At 42.0% G+C, this 20651-nt stretch overlaps 3 protein-coding genes across 3 annotated transcripts in view; 1 reads left to right on the top strand and 2 right to left on the bottom strand.

Moving 5' to 3' along the window:
* The window catches only part of LOC311138853 (laminin subunit beta-3-like), a gene marked incomplete at its 5' end in the record, with an annotated part of 10400 nt that extends 8479 nt beyond the window's left edge, over positions 1-1921 (bottom strand). Inside the window, 2 exons of the mRNA XM_084173653.1 lie at positions 1787-1792; positions 1906-1921. Of these exons, the coding sequence (XP_084029779.1) occupies positions 1787-1792; positions 1906-1921 (22 nt within the window). The remainder of the gene's footprint in view (positions 1-1786; positions 1793-1905) is intronic.
* A 116-nt stretch (positions 1922-2037) lies between these two features.
* Positions 2038-3128, top strand: LOC311137830 (G0/G1 switch protein 2-like). The gene is made up of 2 exons (XM_084172430.1): positions 2038-2114; positions 2262-3128. Exon 2 carries the CDS (start codon positions 2291-2293, stop codon positions 2639-2641), a length of 351 nt encoding a protein of 116 aa, XP_084028556.1. The 5' UTR covers positions 2038-2114; positions 2262-2290; the 3' UTR covers positions 2642-3128.
* Positions 3129-8982: 5854 nt separating this feature from the next.
* Positions 8983-13725, bottom strand: LOC311138019 (low-density lipoprotein receptor class A domain-containing protein 2-like; the record flags this gene model as incomplete). Its single annotated transcript, XM_084172668.1, has 6 exons — positions 8983-9284; positions 10284-10424; positions 10832-10990; positions 11667-11997; positions 12270-12412; positions 13635-13725. 6 exons carry the CDS (start codon positions 13723-13725, stop codon positions 8983-8985), a joined length of 1167 nt encoding a protein of 388 aa, XP_084028794.1.
* Between the last annotated feature and the right edge of the window lie 6926 nt (positions 13726-20651).

Below are 20651 nucleotides of genomic sequence, written 5' to 3' on the forward strand. Positions count from 1 at the left end.
TGTCTCATCTGACCACAACACTTTCACCCAGTTCTCCTCTGAATCATTCAGATGATCATTGGCAAACCTCAGACGGGCCTGTATATGTGCTTTCTTGAGCAGGGGGACCTTGCGGGCGCTGCAGGATTTCAGTCCTTCGCGGCGTAGTGTGTTACCAATTGTTTTCTTGGTGACTATGGTCCCAGCTGCCTTGAGATCATTGACAAGATCCTCCCGTGTAGTTCTGGGCTGATTCCTCACCGTTCTCATGATCATTGCAACTCCACGAGGTGAGATCTTGCATGGAGCCCCAGGCCGAGGGATATTGACAGTTCTTTTGTGTTTCTTCCATTTGCGAATAATCGCACCAACCTTGTGTAGGTCTACAATCTTGTCCCTGACATCCTTGGAGAGCTCTTTGGTCTTGGCCATGGTGGAGAGTTTGGAATCTGATTGATTGATTGCTTCTGTGGACAGGTGTCTTTTATACAGGTAACAAGCTGAGATTAGGAGCACTTCCTTTAAGAGTGTGCTCCTAATCTCAGCTCGTTACCTGTATAAAAGACACCTGGGAGCCAGAAATCTTTCTGATTGAGAGGGGGTCAAATACTTATTTCCCTCATTAAAATGCAAATCAATTCATAACATTTTTGACATGCGTTTTTCTGGATTTTGTTGTTGTTATTCTGTCTCTCACTGTTCAAATAAACCTACCATTAAAATTATAGACTGATCATTTCTTTGTCAGTGGGCAAACGTACAAAATCAGCAGGGGATCAAATACTTTTGTCCCTCACTGTATCACAGTCAAATATACAGGATACGAACATTCCAGCTAAACAATGGATATATAGCGTTTTTCATACACATCTAAAATCTATTAATAAAACATCCGAGAACAGTATTATATATTACACACACATGAAGGTAACCATAAGCAATTCGTTCTGGTGAAAAAACACAAATGTGAAAAATTGGTGGATGTAGCGTTTTGGAAATAAACTCTTCAACTGCAAAATGACAAGCGTAAGTGTCCACTAATACAAGGTCTTCATTAAACCCCTCAACAAACTCCTATTGTCTGCAAACAATGGTGAAGCGAGAAAAAACCCTTCACATGCTTAACACTGGCCAAGAGTCCTCTCGTTTTCCACATTTCTGGTTCCCAAAACTCACTCATTGCTCAAATTCATAGGGAATTATGTATGACTGGTCAAGTCATGAAACTATAACATTGGTCAGCTGCAATCGGCTGCATTCCCAAATTAGTCACAGTTGCTCAGGAAGTGGTGTGTGTGTGTGTGTGTGTGTGTGTGTGTGTGTGTGTGTGTGTGTGTGTGTGTGTGTGTGTGTGTGTCAGTACAGACAGAGTTCACAGTGTCTGCGGACGTGATGGACGTGACAGCAGAGTGACTTGGTTTTTATGGCTTTTGACTTAATTGAAACTGTCTGATCTCAGTATCTGCTTATGGCCCACAGGTGTCAAGTTTAACAATTTTATACAGAATAACAATTAAGAATTTTAGCATGTACAACATTTTATTGAATTTTGTTGTACATATTTTAATTGTGCACTAAAAAGATTTGGTAGGCATAGTACTGGGTTTCTGTATAAACACTTTATGACATCTGCTGATGTAAAAAGGGCATTATAAATACATTTGATTTGATACTTTATTTTATAGTAGATAAACGACCAGGTATTGAAGATGGTAATTAAACAGTAGCCTAATAATAACCTATGAAAATAGTTTGCATATTTCTATGGAATTAATCAAAACAAGCACCACTTAGCATAATTTGGTACCGGCAGCTACAAGAGGCACAGAGACACATATAGGCTACACACACAAATAAGCCATCGTTTACAGAGTGGGTGAGAGAGTGTGAGAAGAGTTTGCATCACTATTGTAACACGTAGCTCACGTTCAACTGGACTCATGCTCCTTCTGTTTTGGCAGAAGATTGCGCTCGTGCTCAATCTTCATAAAGCGTCACCAAGTGGGCGTGGATTAAAAGAACCACGTCTTTATAAACGAGAAGCTCCCATTGCGTAGTGCTCAAGCGACACAGAACGCACTTGGAGTGGCAAATAACATCTCCTGAAAAGGACAAGATCAACCTACTTGAATAAAGTAAGTAGCCTACCATTGCACGTGATTGTCCTGCTTTTTCGCACATTGATGTTGTGATCATAAAAAGTGCTTATTTGTTACAATTTACAACTGCATACACAAAAGGTAACACCTGTGACTAAAACTCTATTCTTCTTCTCTCCCCAGTCAAAATCAGACAACATAATCCAACCGAAATGGACACCATGCACGAAATCATCCCTTTCGCCAAGGAGATGCTGGCGCAGAAGCCCAGCCGCCGCATGCTGAAGGTGTACCTGGTGGGCTCCGTGGTGGCCTTCTTGGGAACGGTTCTGGGCCTGGTGGAAACCGTCTGCCAGCCCTTCTCCTCCGGGGAGCCGCTGGACGCAGAGCTGGCTCTGCTGATAGCCCGGGAGCAGAAGACACTGGAGGCGGAGGAGAGAAGGCGACAGGAGGAGGTAGCAACACTTTCAGCCACCGAGCAGATCACCATTCCCAAGAAGCTGCAACAGGCGACGGGGGCGCAGAGATGCGCATGTGCTGTCAACCGACTGCACGCATCGTAAAGAGCGTCCCAGAGCCAGCGCCAAAACACTGTTACATATTTAAAAGGAACTGTATAAGTCCTTGCCACGCCAAATACGGTGCGCTACACACGCACTCGAAATAGCTTCACAAGACGAATGAATGGCAACCTCAAGCAGTCAACAGAAAAGTGGTCTGACTGTCTGTGTTTAACTGCGCTTCGCTGCGCTGCTTTGGGTAGCCCACCTTGACGCGTCAAGTGGAATCCCCCAAGCTGAAGTTTGAGTCCGGGTTCGCAGGAAGGCAAAAGATCCGCTGTCAGACTTACTGTCGGCTAGTGAGAGATAGCAGGGCCGCTGCTGTGCAGTCAATGACCTGTCTCATTCTGCACTTCTCTCAAGTTGCCCAGGTTCCATCCATGGTGCCAAAAGAGTTACATTTTTGAATGAGATTTTTAAAAGTGCTAATTTGTCAATGCTGTAAATATATTAGATGTTTTGCTACTCAATAAATTCATATTTTTATTCACATTGTCTGAAGATGGTATTTTTCCGTAGAGAGGGATATATTATATTATTTATAAGCGCCCAAATATGAACACATTCATGATCAACTTTGTAATACGAAAATGAGTAGGAGTATCAAAGTGTATTAATTATCAATAGTGGCTCTTTTTTCTTGTGAACATTCTTACATCACACCAACAGCCACTAGAGGTCGCCTTCATACTGGGTACGCAGAGGGCCCCAAATGTAGCCTATAAGAAAGGGCCATATGTACATTCTTCCTTCCTGCTACCACCACACCTTGAGACAATCATTGAACTAGACGTGATTGGATAAGTGAAAGCAATGTTACAATTTTTTTCATAAATTCAACCTTGTCAAATCTGTAAGAAGCTGCTTCAAGAGAGTAATGAATGAAGGATAAATTCCTTAAAAGGGTCTTACAGGTGTAGCTATGGAAGGGGAACAGGCACGGAGGGGTATCAGTGACCCCTGAATTTGCAGAGCAAGTCTCTACCTCTTGTACCACAAAGGCACAGACACCTTGGCAGGGGAGAGGACATAGTGGGCAGGAAGGCTACACAGGGAGGCTATGGGTAACCTTTGATTGCTCTTTGTGAGTAAGATGGTAACTGCTGATGTTGAATGGTTGCTATTAAGACTGGAATGACCTTAACATGTGCAACATTTAATCTAGGCAAAATCTAGAAATCCACGATTAAATGGATTTCATGCACTTTGCAGCATGAGACAGAAAGGAATTTGTGTGAAACAACTCCATCTCACAATATCTGTGTTCTATGTCTGCTGTACATCATCCAGGTTGGTTCTATACATTGGTGTTGGATGAGGTCATCCCTACCTTCCCCTTACAGTGTAAAGTGCTTGCCATCTATTATTATTTCCATTGTGTGCCAGCAATCATTACTCTTATGAGGGTCTGGGCTCAAGATTCTAGCCTCCCCTGCAATAGGAAGATACAGTTTTGTGTCATTGGGTTCGGTGTGTTTACCGTTTCCCCTGTAAAGCCAATGTCCATTGAGGCCTGGCCTAGTTAATAGGGTCATGAGGCTGACGCGCTGTGGGTGTGAATCATAGATGATGCTTCCTGTGGCTTGGCCGACTGAGATACCAAACGAACAATGTGGCACATTTAGCTCAAACAAAGATAATCACAAGTGATTAACACCAGAAACTGGGCCGAGCTGAACAGAGAGAAATATGTCTTCTTCCTACTATGTAAATGTGTCTAATAATAGTGTTTGGATATCCAAAGATATCCAAAGACAGACACATTACTAGCTGGAGGTGCTCTAAATCGGGAGAGATACTGTAGAATTGTCCCTGAGCTGCAAACATGTTTGTCTTACTTATCTAAATAGTCTGATGCGGTAATAACATTTGGATTCATGTGGCACCAAGAACTGTTATTCCTGTAGACTCTGAGTCCCTTAGGCATATATACTCGAGAACGCTCAAACAACCGAATGCTCACCTTGAAAAATCGACTAATCGAGAAGTAATGTTTCACCAAGGCAACAATAAACCCAGAATCAATGTCAGGCTGTAGTGCATAGAGAGGTAGGGATTAAACACCATTCAAACAGCAGAGGGTTCTCTTTGTAGAAGGAGAGGGATTTGTCCTGAAAGGTTACCAGTAGTTACAGTGGCAACAGACACAGTTTGAGATTTGTGAGACCTTGCCAAGCGCTTACAATTGTCAACAAGGCTCTCTGAGAGGATGAACAATCAGGCAGCAATTATATTCTGCTCCAGATGAATACTCTACCTACCCTCATTTTATAACATAAAACAGAGGCAGAGATAGACAAGGAGACAGAGAAAGAGACAGGGAAGACAGAAACAGAGGGAGAGACGGGAGAGCGAGACAGACCAGTCAAAGTTCATTGTCTTATGTCTTATGTCTGCCAAATATCAGACAATTGAAAGGTAAATCCAAATGAATTCAATCACTTTTTGACAGCATCCCTTTTGATTTAAACACAACTTTCCATACATGTTTGCCCATGGAAGAAGTGGTCACAAAGGGACTTTTTGGACCTGAATGCCAAAACATTCAGGAGATAAAAGGTGCTTAAAGTATTCAAGAGCACGTTGTGTCTCAACTGATGGTGGGCACAACACAAAACCTCAGATGATGTAAAATAGGGTCTAAGTTACAACATATGTGAATATAAAAAAATATTTTTGATAATTCACATTTAAGGATAAATAAATAAAATATTACTAACCTTTTTTCAATATATTCTAAAATAGTTTGCAACCCTGTTTGTAAGCTTTTAAATTATATCAATCTCAGCCGTTTATCTTTTCCACTGATGAAGACATGGGATGGTGGGGTATGCAAAATAGGTCAACTTTGAGCACTTTTATCTCTTGAATGTTTTGTCATTCAGGTCCAAAAAGTCACTTTCTGAGCACTTCTACAATGGGCTAATATGTATGGAAGGTTTTGTTCAAATCAAAAGGGGTGCTGTCAAAAAGTGATTGAATTCAAATGGATTTACCCTATAACATGAGGCAATGTCAAATTCATCTTTAATGTTCTAAGTTTAATATTGTCAAACATATATTTACATATCAGACTGTGGTGATTACGCATACGGTTTCCTTGTTATTTGTGGATCAAATACCATGAGAAATTAAGTATACATAGATAATGATTACCAGACCTGGGTTCAAATACTATTTCAAATATCTCAATTACCTTCACATAACATTTCGAAGTAAGTATTCAGATATCTTATATTTTAAAAGAGAAGTAGTTGAATATTTATACACGTAATATACACTTGGAAAGTATTTGAAAATACACTGACTAATACACTTCCATGCATTTAACCCTGGTATTTGAAAATGGTATTTGAAATAAGTATTTGAAAATACAATTTGGTAGACTATTTGTTTTTACAAATAACCATTCAAATACAATTTTACTTGTTTTGGGCTGTATTGAGTATTTTCAAATATATATATAAAAAATAAAAATAAACAGCTACTCAAATACACATGTATTTGAACCCAGGTCTGATGATGACATTTCAGACAAACGTATATACGACTATAAGCTTAAAAAAAAACACACTTTGCTTTTGAATATGGAGGTTGTGTCAATAGTACAAAGGTAGTGGTAGAAATCAATTTTGCCTTCTGAATAAAAATAAACCTGAATCTGAAACATACAGTGGGGAGAACAAGTATTTGATACACTGCCGATTTTGCAGGTTTTCCTACTTACAAAGCATGTAGAGGTCTGTAATTTTTATCATAGGTACAATTCAACTGTGAGAGATGGAATCTAAAACAAAAATCCAGAAAATCACATTGTATGATTTTTAAGTAATTAATTTGCATTTTATTGCATGACATAAGTATTTGATCACCTACCAACCAGTAAGAATTCCGGCTCTCACAGACCTGTTAGTTTTTCTTTAAGAAGCCCTCCTGTTCTCCACTCATTACCTGTATTAACTGCACCTGTTTGAACTCGTTACCTGTATAAAAGACACCTGTCCACACACTCAATCAAACAGACTCCAACCTCTCCACAATGGCCAAGACCAGAGAGCTGAGTAAGGACATCAGGGATACAATTGTAGATCTGCACAAGGCTGGTATGGGCTACAGGACAATAGGCAAGCAGCTTGGTGAGAAGGCAACAACTGTTGGCGCAATTATTAGAAAATGGAAGAAGTTCAAGATGACGGTCAATCACCCTCGGTCTGGGGCTCCATGCAAGATCTCACCTCGTGGGGCATCAATGATCATGAGGAAGGTGAGGGATCAGCCCAGAACTACACGGCAGGACCTGGTCAATGACCTGAAGAGAGCTGGGACCACAGTCTCAAAGAAAACCATTAGTAACACACTACGCCATCATGGATTAAAATCCTGCAGCGCACGCAAGGTCCCCCTGCTCAAGCCAGCGCATGTCCAGGCACGTCTGAAGTTTGCCAATGACCATCTGGATGATCCAGAGGAGGAATGGGAGAAGGTAATGTGGTCTGATGAGACAAAAATATAGCTTTTTGGTCTAAACTCCACTCGCTGTGTTTGGAGGAAGAAGAAGGATGAGTACAACCCCAAGAACACCATCCCAACCATCTTTGGGGATGCTTTTCTGCAAAGGGGACAGGACGACTGCACCGTATTGAGGGGAAGATGGATGGGGCCATGTTTTGCGAGATCTTGGCCAACAACCTCCTTCCCTCAGTAAGATGGGTCGTGGCTGGGTCTTCCAACATGACAACAACCCGAAACACACAGCCAGGGCAACTAAGGAGTGGCTCCATAAGAAGCATCTCAAGGTCCTGGAGTGGCCTAGCCAGTCTCCAGACCTGAACCCAATAGAAAATCTTTGGAGGGAGCTGAAAGTCCGTATTGCCCAGCGACAGCCCTGAAACCTGAAGGATCTGGAGAAGGTCTGTATGGAGGAGTGGGCCAAAATCCCTGCTGCAGTGTGTGCAAACCTGGTCAAGACCTACAGGAAACGTATGATCTCTGTAATTGCAAACAAAGGTTTCTGTACCAAATATTAAGTTCTGCTTTTCTGATGTATCAAATACTTATGTCATGCAATAAAATGCAAATTAATTACTTAAAAATCGTAGTAGGAAAACCTGCAAAATCGGCAGTGTATCAAATACTTGTTCTCCCCACTGTATCTGAGAAAGAACGTATTTACACAATAGTAGTTCTAGGGACACAAATCATTTTGGTCTATGGGACAGAACCATAGCCCTATGACTTCTTATTTGTGATATTGACAAACACGTTTTTGGTATCACGTCTGAAAGTTAGACAGAAGCCCTAGTGTAGAAAAGTAATGCACTTGATTCATTGTTCATTATGAGCTCTTTCAGCTCAGTCCATGACCTCGTGAAGAAAGTGTTGGTTATATCCATGCGCGTTAAGTCTGAGAGAGAGAGAGAGAGAGAGAGAGAGAGAGAGAGAGAGAGAGAGAGAGAGAGAGAGAGAGAGAGAGAGAGAGAGAGAGAGAGAAAGAGAGAGGTTGAGTGGTTGGGGGGAGCATACCTTAAATTGTCGCTTGGCAACTCAAGAGTAGAGAAACAGCATTTAGTCAAGCATGTCACCCTTACGAAGCCTCAAGAGCAGCTCTCAAAATCAGGTGGGGGAACTGTGTAATCTAGTTACACAACAAGCACGGAGGGAAAATTAAGAAAGGTTATGGGTCTACTCAAGGCAGGGTCAGTGTACATGGCAGACATGAGCACCGACATATGTGTGGTTGCCCCCAACATGGTACATAAAGTACCTCAAAAACAGAGGAGTGGGATTTATTTTATTAACAAAAATATAGTCCCTGCTGGGTAAGGGGCATACACGTGTGGGAAGTGAACATTTCAGTGGGAGCAGGTTGATGGGTGTGGAAAGTTGAGGGGAATAGGATTTCTCATGCTTTTGTAACTAGGAGACTTATGCCAACATAGATAGAATTGAATAGGTGAACATGGGTTACTTATACACTCAGAGAAGAACCCTCTATGTTGGTCCAATCTAACACACTTTTAAATACAAAACAGTCCGAAGAAGGTAGTGTCAGTCATTCATTGTGTAAAGCACCAAAAATCAAGAACCTACACTGACTCAAACATTCTAATGTAAAGCCTCTCCCCGTTTTAAGAACAGTCTCAGCTTTGCAGCACTCCTTCTTCCATGACATTAACAGTCCTTGTAACCCAGCAAAAAGATGAGTATCATCTCAGTCCATCAGTCTAAAACAAGAAGTATGGGTCATCATGTCCGTGAGTCCATCTGTCTCACTGTTAGCCATCATAGCAGTTATGCTTCATTGCGACAACAGTTCTGAGCTACATAGCGACTGCATTGCCCTCCTACACAGCGAGAGTGGTGGCGTTAGCCGTGGATGTGGTGAGGGGGGCCAATGCAGCACTGTTGGTTGGGACCTCTCCTTGTGGTGAGACCTTAGCTGGTCGGTGCTCCTTGTTCTGGACACAGCTACGGGCACAGAGTTGGCAGGAGGCACAGGCTGAGTTACAGCAGGGTAAGAAGCGGCAGACACTGATCCTCCAGAGGAACCAGCCCGGAGACCAGCAGCACCAGCACAGCAGGACCACACCAGCTATCACACCCAGGACAATGTAGAGCGCCAACAGGGACAGGTAGGGAGGAGAATCTGTGGGAGTGTACAGGGATGAAAGCAGAGTACAGTTAGCAATGGGATCTGCTTGCTTGTAATAGTAAAACCATCCAAATACTTTGTTGCCAAATCACAGTAAAGACTTTTCCTTGTATTCTTCGATGATCAAATCATCCTTCAATTTAAGACAAAAAATATACAATTTACACACATGTCCTGTTAACAAATGACTGGCCATTTCCACAGCCAATTTTTTCTCCCCTTCGCCAGACATTTCACATTTACATTTTAGCAGATGCTCTTATCCAGAGCGACATTATTTTATACCTTTTTTTTTTTTTTTTTCATACTGGCCCCCCGTGGGAATCGAACCCACAACCCTGGCGTTGCAAATGCCATGCTCTACCAACTGAGCTACATCCCTGCCGGCCATTCCCTCCCCTACCCTGGACGACGCTGGGACAATTGTGCGCCGCCCCATGGGTCTCCCGGTCACGGCCGGCTACGACAGAGCCTGGATTCGAACCAGGATCTCTAGTGGCACAGCTAGCACTGTGATGCAGTGCCTTAGACCACTGCGTCACTCGGGAATGAATAAAATAACTTTTGTAGTCTTGGCTGGACATCTGGTGGCTTGGCACAGACAAAAAGGCAATCTAGCCTCAGTATCTATTTGCACCAGTGTCATTAGAAAAGCAACAATGGTGACTGGGAACTCAAAGGGGTCATATTCACCACTGAGAATCCATCACAGTTTATTGGTTTACAACCAGTAAGGTGGAAGTTAAGAGCTATGGGCATCCCAATTAGTTTTATGCCCCCTGTCATTGATGTGCTTTGCATTTCAATTAGGTTCCCGTTACTTTGTGCTGAAATAGAGTTTCCAGACACAAACAATACCCCATTCCCTACACAAGTTGTGTGGCTTACCCAGCAGTTAAGAAGTAAGGGATCTTTGAAGAAAGCCACTGTGAGATACAGTACAAGTAAAGCAGTTTGGGTTGAGCTATTTATTCTGTACCAGTTGTCACTCACCTGTCACTGAGTTGTGATTGGGTATGCCGTCCGGAGTGCCACAGTTCCTATAGGTGGACATGGGCAAAGTGGGCGAGTTTAAGACAGGAGGGGGTGGGGTCACTGCTGGGGGAGGGGCTTGAGCTGGGGTCAGCTGACCTGCTGAGGAGATGACACAGGTGTTATTTACCTTTTCTTTACTAGGTAAGGTGACTGAGAACACAGTCCAATTTACAGTAACAAAACGTTGTACAGGTTAGAAGAGTGGTAGAATAATACAATTGGGTGGCTTAAGGTGGTCTTGTGATCTAAGCCGTTGCACATACTGTCTACTGCTGCAGTATGGGTTCGGATGCGGCCTACCGCTTTTTCAGGACACTCTCCTCTTCCTCTCTACTTGTGTCCTAACCAATAAACAAATATGTGAGGAGTGGGACTGGCCCACTCCTTTAAAAGTTTATAAAAAGTGGAATAGTGTAATAATAGTGAGATTTAGTCTGAAGTGTGTTAGGGGCTACATAGACCAACTTTAAAGGCCTGTTGAACAGGTAGCTGCACAGGTGTGATACCTGAGTGACCTTTGCACCCTGAGGGCAGGTGATCCTCCAGGTCGCTCCCGTCCCCACAGTTATCGATGCCCTTGTCATCACACACCAGACTCATGGGGATACACTTCCCATTACGACATGGGAAGTAAGGCTCACCGCTGCACGCTGATTGGTTAAAACCTGAAAATGGATAGACCAAGATGGTACATTTGATTGGTTACAAACTGCACAAACTACAGCTCGTGAGTAGGCTACAATTGTGTTGATGAGTTAGATTATAAAATTATTTTTTTGGGGGGGGGGCTAATTTCCTGCAATTCTACACATTTTACCATGGGGCAGAGAGGAAAATGTGAAGTTTTGTAGCTAATTTCATGCTATTCTACACATTTTACCATGAGGCTGACAGAAAATGTTGCATTTTTAAAACGAATTAAAGCTAAAATATAGGTGTGTTGACTGTGATAGAGGCACTGGATTATGGGCTGTCTTGTTTGCTAAATTAACAAATGAAGCTGGCAGTGGCATGGTGTATATAGCCATAGAAGCACAGTGACATATGCCTCAATGCAGTCATATTCGTAGCTTATTAGGGGTGTGGCGTTCAGTTAGTTATTTTTGGCAACCTTTCCCATGAGAGTGAATGTCATTCCAGTTCATCTGAATGTCATTCCAGTGCACTGCTTGCTATGAATTCTATCGGATGGTGTTTGCATGTTTAGGTAAAAAGACAAATACATTTCGGAAAACACTAACAAGTGTTTATTTTTTTTGCTCAATCTGATTCGGTGGGCCTGGCTCCCCAGTGGGTGGGCCCGGGCCCACTCAGGCCCACGTGGCTGGCGTCATGTCTCACCCAGTCTGAAGGAGGTGAAGTCCCCCACGAAATCCACTCGAGGCAGAGTACCTCGGGTCACCAGACGCAGGGTCAGGTGATTCCCCGTGGACAGCACCGGGCGAGGTGGGCTCTTCCCACACAGCGTTGGTCCAATAGGAGGTGAGTTCTTGTCCCGCCCGTCATAGAACTGAATGTATGACCCCGCATGACACGGGTCCCCTGGATCCACCACTGGAGTCGAGGGCTCCAATTGAGTGCCCCGGGGGGACTCAGGGAAGAGGGGGGATGGACTTTGGGGTGCTAAACGAAGCAGGCTGTAGACCAGGAAGAAGCGGAAGTGGAACTGGACCTTCAGCGGGAGAGGAGGAGGGGGGGCATGTTTAGCTGACAGACATTGCAAGGAAGATAATGTGTAAAATATTGGGATTATCACCCCTAACCCTTGCCTTGGATCTGAGAGGAGTGGATAGGTGTAAGAAGTCAAGGTGAACATATTACCATATTGCATATACCTATCCAAACCTTTAAGATCTATACAAGGACTAGGAGTAGATTTGGGATATTAGGCATACATGTGTATAGTGAGCACAAAAGGGAGGGGGTGTGGCTAGTGGTGGGCACCTTGTCCTTGGGGGAGGCGGCCTGCATGGTGAGATGGCAGTCCGTTCCCATGGTGACAAAATAGTACTTCTTGGACTCCTGGTGTGAGTTGACGATCATCCCATCGCCCCGGATGTTCTGGCCACAGAAGTCCACCACGTTGACTGGAGGAAAACCAACAGATGTATAAATGTAAGTAGAATGAAGGAGCAAACTACTTGTCTGTGAGGATGTGATGTGTAAACATCTCTCTGTTTCTCCACAGTCCCATTGACCTATACTGAAATATTAAAAACTATGACAAACTAAAACACAACTGAGTTAGTCTACAGCTGATTGTTACAGGTGAATAGAAGAAACAAATAACCAGAACAGGACCTGAGCCAGCAACCCTGCAGTTACAGGTCCAGTATACTATCCCTGTGCCATGTAAAAGTCCAGACATCTTGGCTATGGTGGCTGGGGGCCAACTGATGCTGCTACACACCCACTCTGGACAGTGAGCCAGATAATGGGAAGATTTACAACCCCTTCCTGGGTTTATAAGCTCTGTTTCCCCAGGCAACCACTGGATCCTCCTGCACTGACCTCCCGGAATGTCCCAAGGAAGAGGACTGGGAAGTACTACTGATGGGAAATCACCAGTCCAACAACACTACCCAAATAAACACGTTGCCCGCAAGAGAAGCACTGTCCAAAACATGGACAACAGCAGAACAGCAAGTCCCCAATAAAGGGTTTTACAGGTAAAAATAAACAGCTCTGGTACGTTCTCACTGGGATAAAGTCCAGTGGGGAAAAGACAACTATGGTGGCATGGGGCAACTCCTGATGTTTCTTTCCCAATTATTATATTTTGTTGATAATGATAAAAGCATAGATTTCTGAAAAGTTAATTAAGTTTAATGTCAAAAGTCTGTAGGCTATTTCTGTGGAATACAAGTGAACAAAAAGAAAACTAAATATTTCATTAATTAAAGTTGAATAAAACTCATTCAAACCCCTGTGTAAACTATTATTTCACAAATTAAGAATTGTCACATGACAAATGATCATTCAGCTGCTGGCCTATCCCCTAACTCCTTGGTCATCCCTTATGCCTTCTTTTCTTATCCATGGTATCTGCTTGTTTGAATGGCAATTTGTTTCAGAAAACAGAGTTCAAATCAACGGCTATTTAGGTAACGAATATAATATTGATGCTTCATTACAGTGACTCAGAAAGACACACTCTTTTAATTTACAAAAGCCCAGTGGCGCAATGAGAGAGCCAGGAGCAACAAATAAATTACGCGCACAAGGCAGTTCTTCACAGTAATGGCAAAACGTGTCAAGTAGCTGAATCGGCGACGGAATACATCTGAAATTGACCTTCCATCTTCTTACCCGTCTCAAGTGGATTGGTCTTGACTGTCATAACGCTGAGCAGAACAAACACTTTTGACAGGCTCTGAAGTTGATTCCCCTTCTTGGCCATCTCGGTAGCCTACTCCCAAGCGCAAAGGCTGTTGTTCCACTCTGGCGCGCACTCCCTATGTCACTCAGGGACTGCGTATCCCAAGCCCCCAAACTCCTCAAATGTGTTGCATGTGTGTCTGTTTCGGTGTAAAATTATGTTCTTCACGGAAAGTAACCATCTTGCTAAATGCACTTTGTGGACATTCGGTTGCTGGTGTGCCAAGAGAAGCGCGGTCTTCATATGAGGGAGGCATGAGGAGTATTCCCTTTTAATGTTTCTGACGCCTTTAGGATAATTACACTTTGGCTTTTGTTCCTTTGAAGCCCCCATCTTTGTCGAATCCAACTACGTGTCCTGCGGTTTCCATGACAACAGCACCAATACAATGTTTCCAAAGTAGGAGGGGATCGGTGGCCCCTCTATCCGCACCCATTCACCGACTCTCAAGTAGGGCGCATTCAGCTCTCCATCTGTCTCTCTTCCTCTTTTGAAAAAGTTAACGTCGGTAGTTTTACTTGCAAGACTTGATTTAGCTAAAGGGATTGGTGCACTTGGATATGCTAGTTAAAAACATTTTTCTTAGTAGCCTAATTGTTAAATGCACACAAATGCTTAGATGTGTTTACCCAAATTACATTGGTTTCCTTACTCTGTAAACTGTCTATGGACACGGTATGACAGCAATTCATGTGTTGGTTTAGTTTCCCTGGCACTGTTTCCACATGCTTACGTTTTAGCATTTGTGGCATAAATCGCAGTGCCAGGGAAAACAGTGCCAGGGAAAATAAACCAAAGCATGGATTGCTGTCATACCTTGTCCATATACTGCTTACAGGGTAAGGGGACAATTTAATCCCTGGCTTTACAGTGACACTTAGACCTCTAACTGACACCTCTTCAAGGTCAAGGATGATGGGGGCTCATTAAAAGAGATTCACAAGAGAACCCTGGAGTGACACTCACTGAATTAGGGATTTACTGTGAGTGTAAATCTGAGTACCTGTTATTTTCAGAATAAGAAATTAATAAATAATTAAGATGCCTTTCAAAGTAACTGTCTTGTAGTACAATACAGCTATAATGTTGTCGCTGGGCCACTCTGCTTCAAGCAATTGGATCACCAAAGCACAGATGAAAGGGGGTTAGTTAGTTATCATAATCTTTTACCATCCTAGAGAGGCCTAAACTAGATATCCTCACTGAACTATTGCCTATATCACCACTGTTATCCTACAATTGCTGGATGGTATTTCCCAGGTTGAAACAGTGGAGTTATACAGTACAGTATATTCCCCTCCATTGGAAATGCATTAAGTTTACAGCTAATGAAATAAGAGAAGCATTCTATTGTATTCCTTTTGACCTGTATTTTCAGTGAGCACTAACCTGTCATTCCTGGACAGACTTGAATAAAGGTTTCATGGTAGTCTAAACATGGGATGTCCCGGCCAACTCTGACTTCACCCATTTTAAGTTGAAATTTTAAACGATTAAAGGTGCAATATGCAGAAATCGCTCCGCCATTTCCTGGTTGCTATAATTCTAATAGTTCACCTAATTTCAGTTTGTGTCAAAACAAACATCATTGTAACATCTAAATCGCTGTATTTTTTTGTATTTTTAGCTGTTGAAGCTAGTGTACAAAACTGAAAGTAAAATAGGAAAAACTGCTTTTAATGCGAATTACAGATCTATAACTCACATTTCTATGTGAATTTGGTTGGGAAAGGTAGTCAGCAATATGATGTAGATGCAGAAAGTAAACAGCATACTGGGTACATTTCTGCAACAACCAGAGCGTTGAAGCACGAGGCTCAACTTCTCTGCTGTTTTGGTGCCCTGGCTACCACGCTGTAACAGCGTGATGTGAAACCATGCACATACGCAGATACTGTGTGTGGCTATGTGAGAGCGAAGTCTTGCATCTTGCTCATCTCAATATATGTGGTGCTACATTTAACTGAGTCTACCTTTAAGGTAGGGGTTAAGGTTGGGGTTATGTAAGGATTATGGTTAAGGTTAGGGTAAGGGTAGGGGTTAAGGTTAGGGTTTAGTGTAGGGATGTCCCAAGTATTCCAGATAGCACTAACCAAGGTTTCATCCAATCATGGACAAATGCGTCCAATAATGGTTCTGATTAGGTGGAATACAGTTAAGACTGGAAGTTTCTTTTCGTAGCAGGTTAGGAGAATTTACGCAGCAGGTTAGGAGAATTAACGTAGCAGGTTAGGAGACTGAGGTTAAGGTTAGGAAAAGGGTTAGGGTTAGTTAAATTGCTCTCCTAATCTGCTACGAAAAGACACTTCCAGTCGTAGCTGTACTCCATCTAGTCACAACCTCCAATAATTGAGGAGAAAAACCTCAACCGCTCGCTTTTGGAGATTCCCTAAAAACTTTGATACAGCTACGACCGAACATTACTTTTCCATAGCAGATTAGGAGAATTAACATAGCAGGCTAGGAGAATTAGGTTAAGGTTAGGGAAAGGGATAGGGAAAATGCTCTCTAACCGGTTGTCACAAATTTGCTATATCGTACAAATTCATGAAAACAACAATTAGCTTTTTGGTTATGGTTAGACATAAGGTTAGCAGTGTGGTTTGGGTTACGCTTATAATCAGATTTTAAGAAGATAAACTGTAGAAATAGGCGGGGTTTAGCCATAATTATGACTTTGTGGCTACAATAACTAGTGACGACCCTCCTAACCTGCTACGAAAATTCACTTTCGCTCGTAGCTGTTTCAAAGTGCCAGGTTTTTAGCATAGAGCCCCACAGTGGAGTTGTCTTAATAACCATAAAACCTAGCGGTCAAACAGGGAAAAGGTTCCAATCGTTTTTCCACCATTAATTTTTCCCATAGGGAATTTTAGAAACACTTAAAATAAGGGCTGTGTTTCGTGTAGGCTTACCCTGGCATAATGTTTTGATAACCATGTAAATCTCTCTTAGACAAGGTGACTTTTATCAATATATTCGTCTCTATTTACTCTCAGATTCTAAAATGCTAATTACCATCAAAGTAGACATCATGCAAGACTACAAATCCCTGCAAGCTCCTGCACGTCATCTCTAGCTGACACCTTTGCTAACAGGTATTGTGTCAATTTAAAACTTGCACAAGACAGTTCACAGAATTGTCAATTTAAAGAAATGTTGCCAATTTATTTATTACAAAATGTAGCTAACATTTGATAGTTCATCCAGAGATTCTTACCTTTGCCTCAATTCAGCAGTCTCGTCCAGATCATCCTGGCATTTGTAGTTCTTTATGATAGCCACATTAGCAGCTATTTAGCATTTCATTTTTGGGGGGTAAATACAGGAGAAACACAGACCTTATTTGAAGTCTTTCTAAAATCCCCTATGGAAAAAATGAATGGTGGAAAAACGATTGGAACCATTTCCTTGTTCGACTGCTAGGTTTTATGGGTATTATGCCTCATACTGTGGTACTCTATTATATTGACAAGATAGTCAAATCAAATCAAATGTTATTTGTCACATGCGCCAAATACAACAGGTGTAGACCTTGAAATGCTTACAAGCCCTTAACCAAAAATGCAGTTTTAAGAAAAACAAGTGTTAAGTAAAAAATTGATAACTAAAAAATAATTAAAGAGCAGCAGTAAAATAACAGTAGTGAGGCCATATACAAGGGGTACGGGTACAGAATCAATATGTGGGGGCACAGGTCAAGTGACCACTCTAACAATGGAAATACACAGCCTCAGATAGAAGGCAGGCAGGAGGCGAGATCAGGTGGGACCATTCTAGCCAATGAGAGGGCAGATACACATGCGAACAACAGGCCATAGAGATACATAGAGGACTCATCTTTGTATCTGTGCCATTATAGCGTCTGTGATACCATGGGCAACGCCATTGAGGTTATCTCCATTTTAAAGTCGTCAATTTTCTTCTTCATTGGCTGATTGCTCCCAACTCATAGGAATCCCCACCCAGTTGACTACCTTTAAATGGTGGAAGCCGTCTATGGCAAATATCCATGCTAAAACTATATCCATGATGAGTACTCTGTCTATCTCTGTGACAACAGGTACAACTCCTATAAAGTTGTTATTTTCAAAGTTGCCGAAATGCCATGAGTGTCCACTTATCTCCAATATTTTATATATACACACTAGATGACTGATAGGGGGCGCTGTGTTGAAGCCGCCATGCCTCCATCTTGGCACTCTCCCACATTGTAAAAAATATTTTGCCACATGTATTCTATTACAAACACCTTAATGTATACTTTTAAATTATATTATGTGAGCTAAACATACAAATAAAAAATATCTAAAAACATTTTCTTTAAAGTATAATTTTTGAGATTACTAATGTTACTGTCCCCACTACAACAATAAAAACACTTAAATACATGCAATTTTGTACTTAAAACATTTAACTGAATGAAATACTATCGAAATCCCATTCATTCCTATGGAGGACTGCTCCTACTTGGGAGTGCCGTCTCTCATTGCCCTCCATTAAAAAATTCCTCACTTCATGGGCTTTTTTCCTGGACAGAGTCAAACCAAAGATTTGTATAACTAAACCAAGATAGACCACAGCCTGTCGTTTCCAATGTCATAGTGGGCAGAACAAGCAAGGAGGTGGGCAGAGCCAAGCACGAGCTAGCGAGATCCTATTGGCGCCTTCTCGCATGCGTCTACATATTTCCGTTAGGGAACGCCTCTGTGAAGTGTGCCTGTGCAATAATTCAATTCGCCTTTGCACTCCCAAACAGGGACGGCTTGTTCAATAGGGCGATATGGGCGACGCACTGCCAAACGGGAAAAGGAAGGGATTTTTTTTCTAATCAATTATTTAAAAAAAAATTAAATAAAAAAAAATATTTTTTTTTTATAAATTTATAAAAAATTATATCACGGCAACAGCAGTTATCAGTGTTCACGTCTGATCTGCCAGCCACTAAATGTCAAATCAGGCTAAAGTCGTGCTTCAAATGGCCCCGCCCGTTTTTTGGGCGATTTCAGTCAGGTTGAAAATCGCCCAGAAGTCTGTCATAGACTCCCATGTAAAATCTAGTTTTGTCACATTTCAAAGCTTTCAATACATTCTCTATGGGTGTCTGTGGGCTTGCACTTACGCGCTTTCGTCATACATAACGTAACCACGAATGAACGTAACTAAGAAAAGACCAGGTAGCAGCCTCATTCAATTCACTACTACTATCAAAATGGCTAGGCTTCAGTCCAACTCGATTGTGTGTTTGAAAGAAGTTCCTTTTTGTCGGCGAACAAATGAAGATAAATTGGCAACGAAACAATTAGGACCCCCCAGACCAAATTTAATAATTCAACAGGTGTCTACTAAAGGGGGGAAGTCCTACACCCGAGGATTTTCCAAAAATTGGTATGAACGGAAAACCTGGCTAGCAGGCTGCGATGTAGCTAATGCAGTTTTTTGCTACCCCTGCTTACTCTTCCACCCTGAAGGCGGCACAGCAGACAGCACCGCTTGGACAGCGACTGGTGTAACCGACATGCACCATCTTTCAGAAAAGATTAAGAAAAATTAGCTGTCAAAGACCCACATATAGCTGTTTGAGATTGTCTGCTTTTGGGAGAGTGAATATTGCCACTCAACTGGATGAGGGATACAGGCTAGCTGTCCGCCGCCACAACGATGAGGTTAGCAACAGCAGAGTCGTGAACACTGTCTACGAGAATCGAGACGACCTCATATAATGTTTTGAAGCCATCCGGACGGGTTCATTGGGTTCATTTGACCAGCACACCTTGAGAGAGGCAGCTGGCTACGTGAGGATACTACATGATGAAGATTTAATTTTTTTCCTGCGGCTTTTTCACAAAATCATGCCCCACGTCGACATTCTGTACCAGAAGCTACAGAAGAAGGACATCGATGCTGTCTCTATCAAACGTGCCCTCGACAGCTTCACAAGCAAGTGCAGGCCATAAGGTAAGATTAAACAGATATCAAAAAATGTGGTAAAAGCTCTTGTTGATCCTGCAATCTGAACAAATACCAAGATGCTGTATTTTCAGCTGATATTTCATTTGTTTATGGAAATGCATATTGTTTATGCAGTGTTGAGGAATGTGAAAGAACACCCTTGATTATTTTTACTGTGATAACTTATTTTGCTTTTGTAAGCCAACACTTTTGAGATCAGTCAATAAATGCTTCTGGTATTGACTTATATGCTGCCCCTGTCTTCATGTTGTTGCTGGACATATCTTTTTAAAAATGTGTGTAGGTCACCTAAATCATCAGAAAAATTGCCCTCCCTGAGAATTTGTTCAGGAGCCGCCACTGCTCCCAAACAACGCGATTTTTAAAAACTTTTACAAAGGGTAAAGTCTACAAAACGTAATCCACTATGTTCATAACATACCGTAGTTTTGGGAACAGAAAACTGTATTGACATGAAATGATTCATCGATGAGAAAATTTGCAGAATGTCGGCCAAAATCCATCTCGTTCCATCTTCTCCCACTGCCGGCCATTGGGCTTCCTCTCAATTCAATTCAAGGGCTTTATTGGCATGGGAAACATATGTTTACACTGCCAAAGCAAGTGAAATAGATAATAAACAAAAGTGAAATAAACAATAAAAAATTAGCAATAAACATTACACTCACAAAAGTTCCAAAAGAATAAAGACATTTCAAGTGTCATATTATGTCTATATACAGTGTTCTAATGATGTGAAAATCATATAATATCAAATCTCAATATCATATTTGGTAGTGAGTGGAAACGACAAGCGCATGTTTCACATTTATACATCCGGTGAAATATCTGTCTCATTGTTCTATCTGTGGTAAAACCTCTCGCTTCGCCACTTCTTCTCTATTTTTAGGGAGTCCCCCGCGTTTTTTAAAAAAGTGGCTACGTAGCTGCGTCAAACAATCGCATGTCATGCGTAGGTACTTGCGCCTAAAACT

This window comes from Coregonus lavaretus (assembly GCF_964263955.1).
Source record: "Coregonus lavaretus genome assembly, chromosome: 12".
NCBI classification, from domain to species: domain Eukaryota; kingdom Metazoa; phylum Chordata; class Actinopteri; order Salmoniformes; family Salmonidae; genus Coregonus; species Coregonus lavaretus.

Excerpts from the sequence above, each read along its gene's own strand:
- LOC311137830 (XM_084172430.1), top strand. The coding sequence starts at position 2,291 with ATGGACACCATGCACGAAATCATCCCTTTCGCCAAGGAGATGCTGGCG.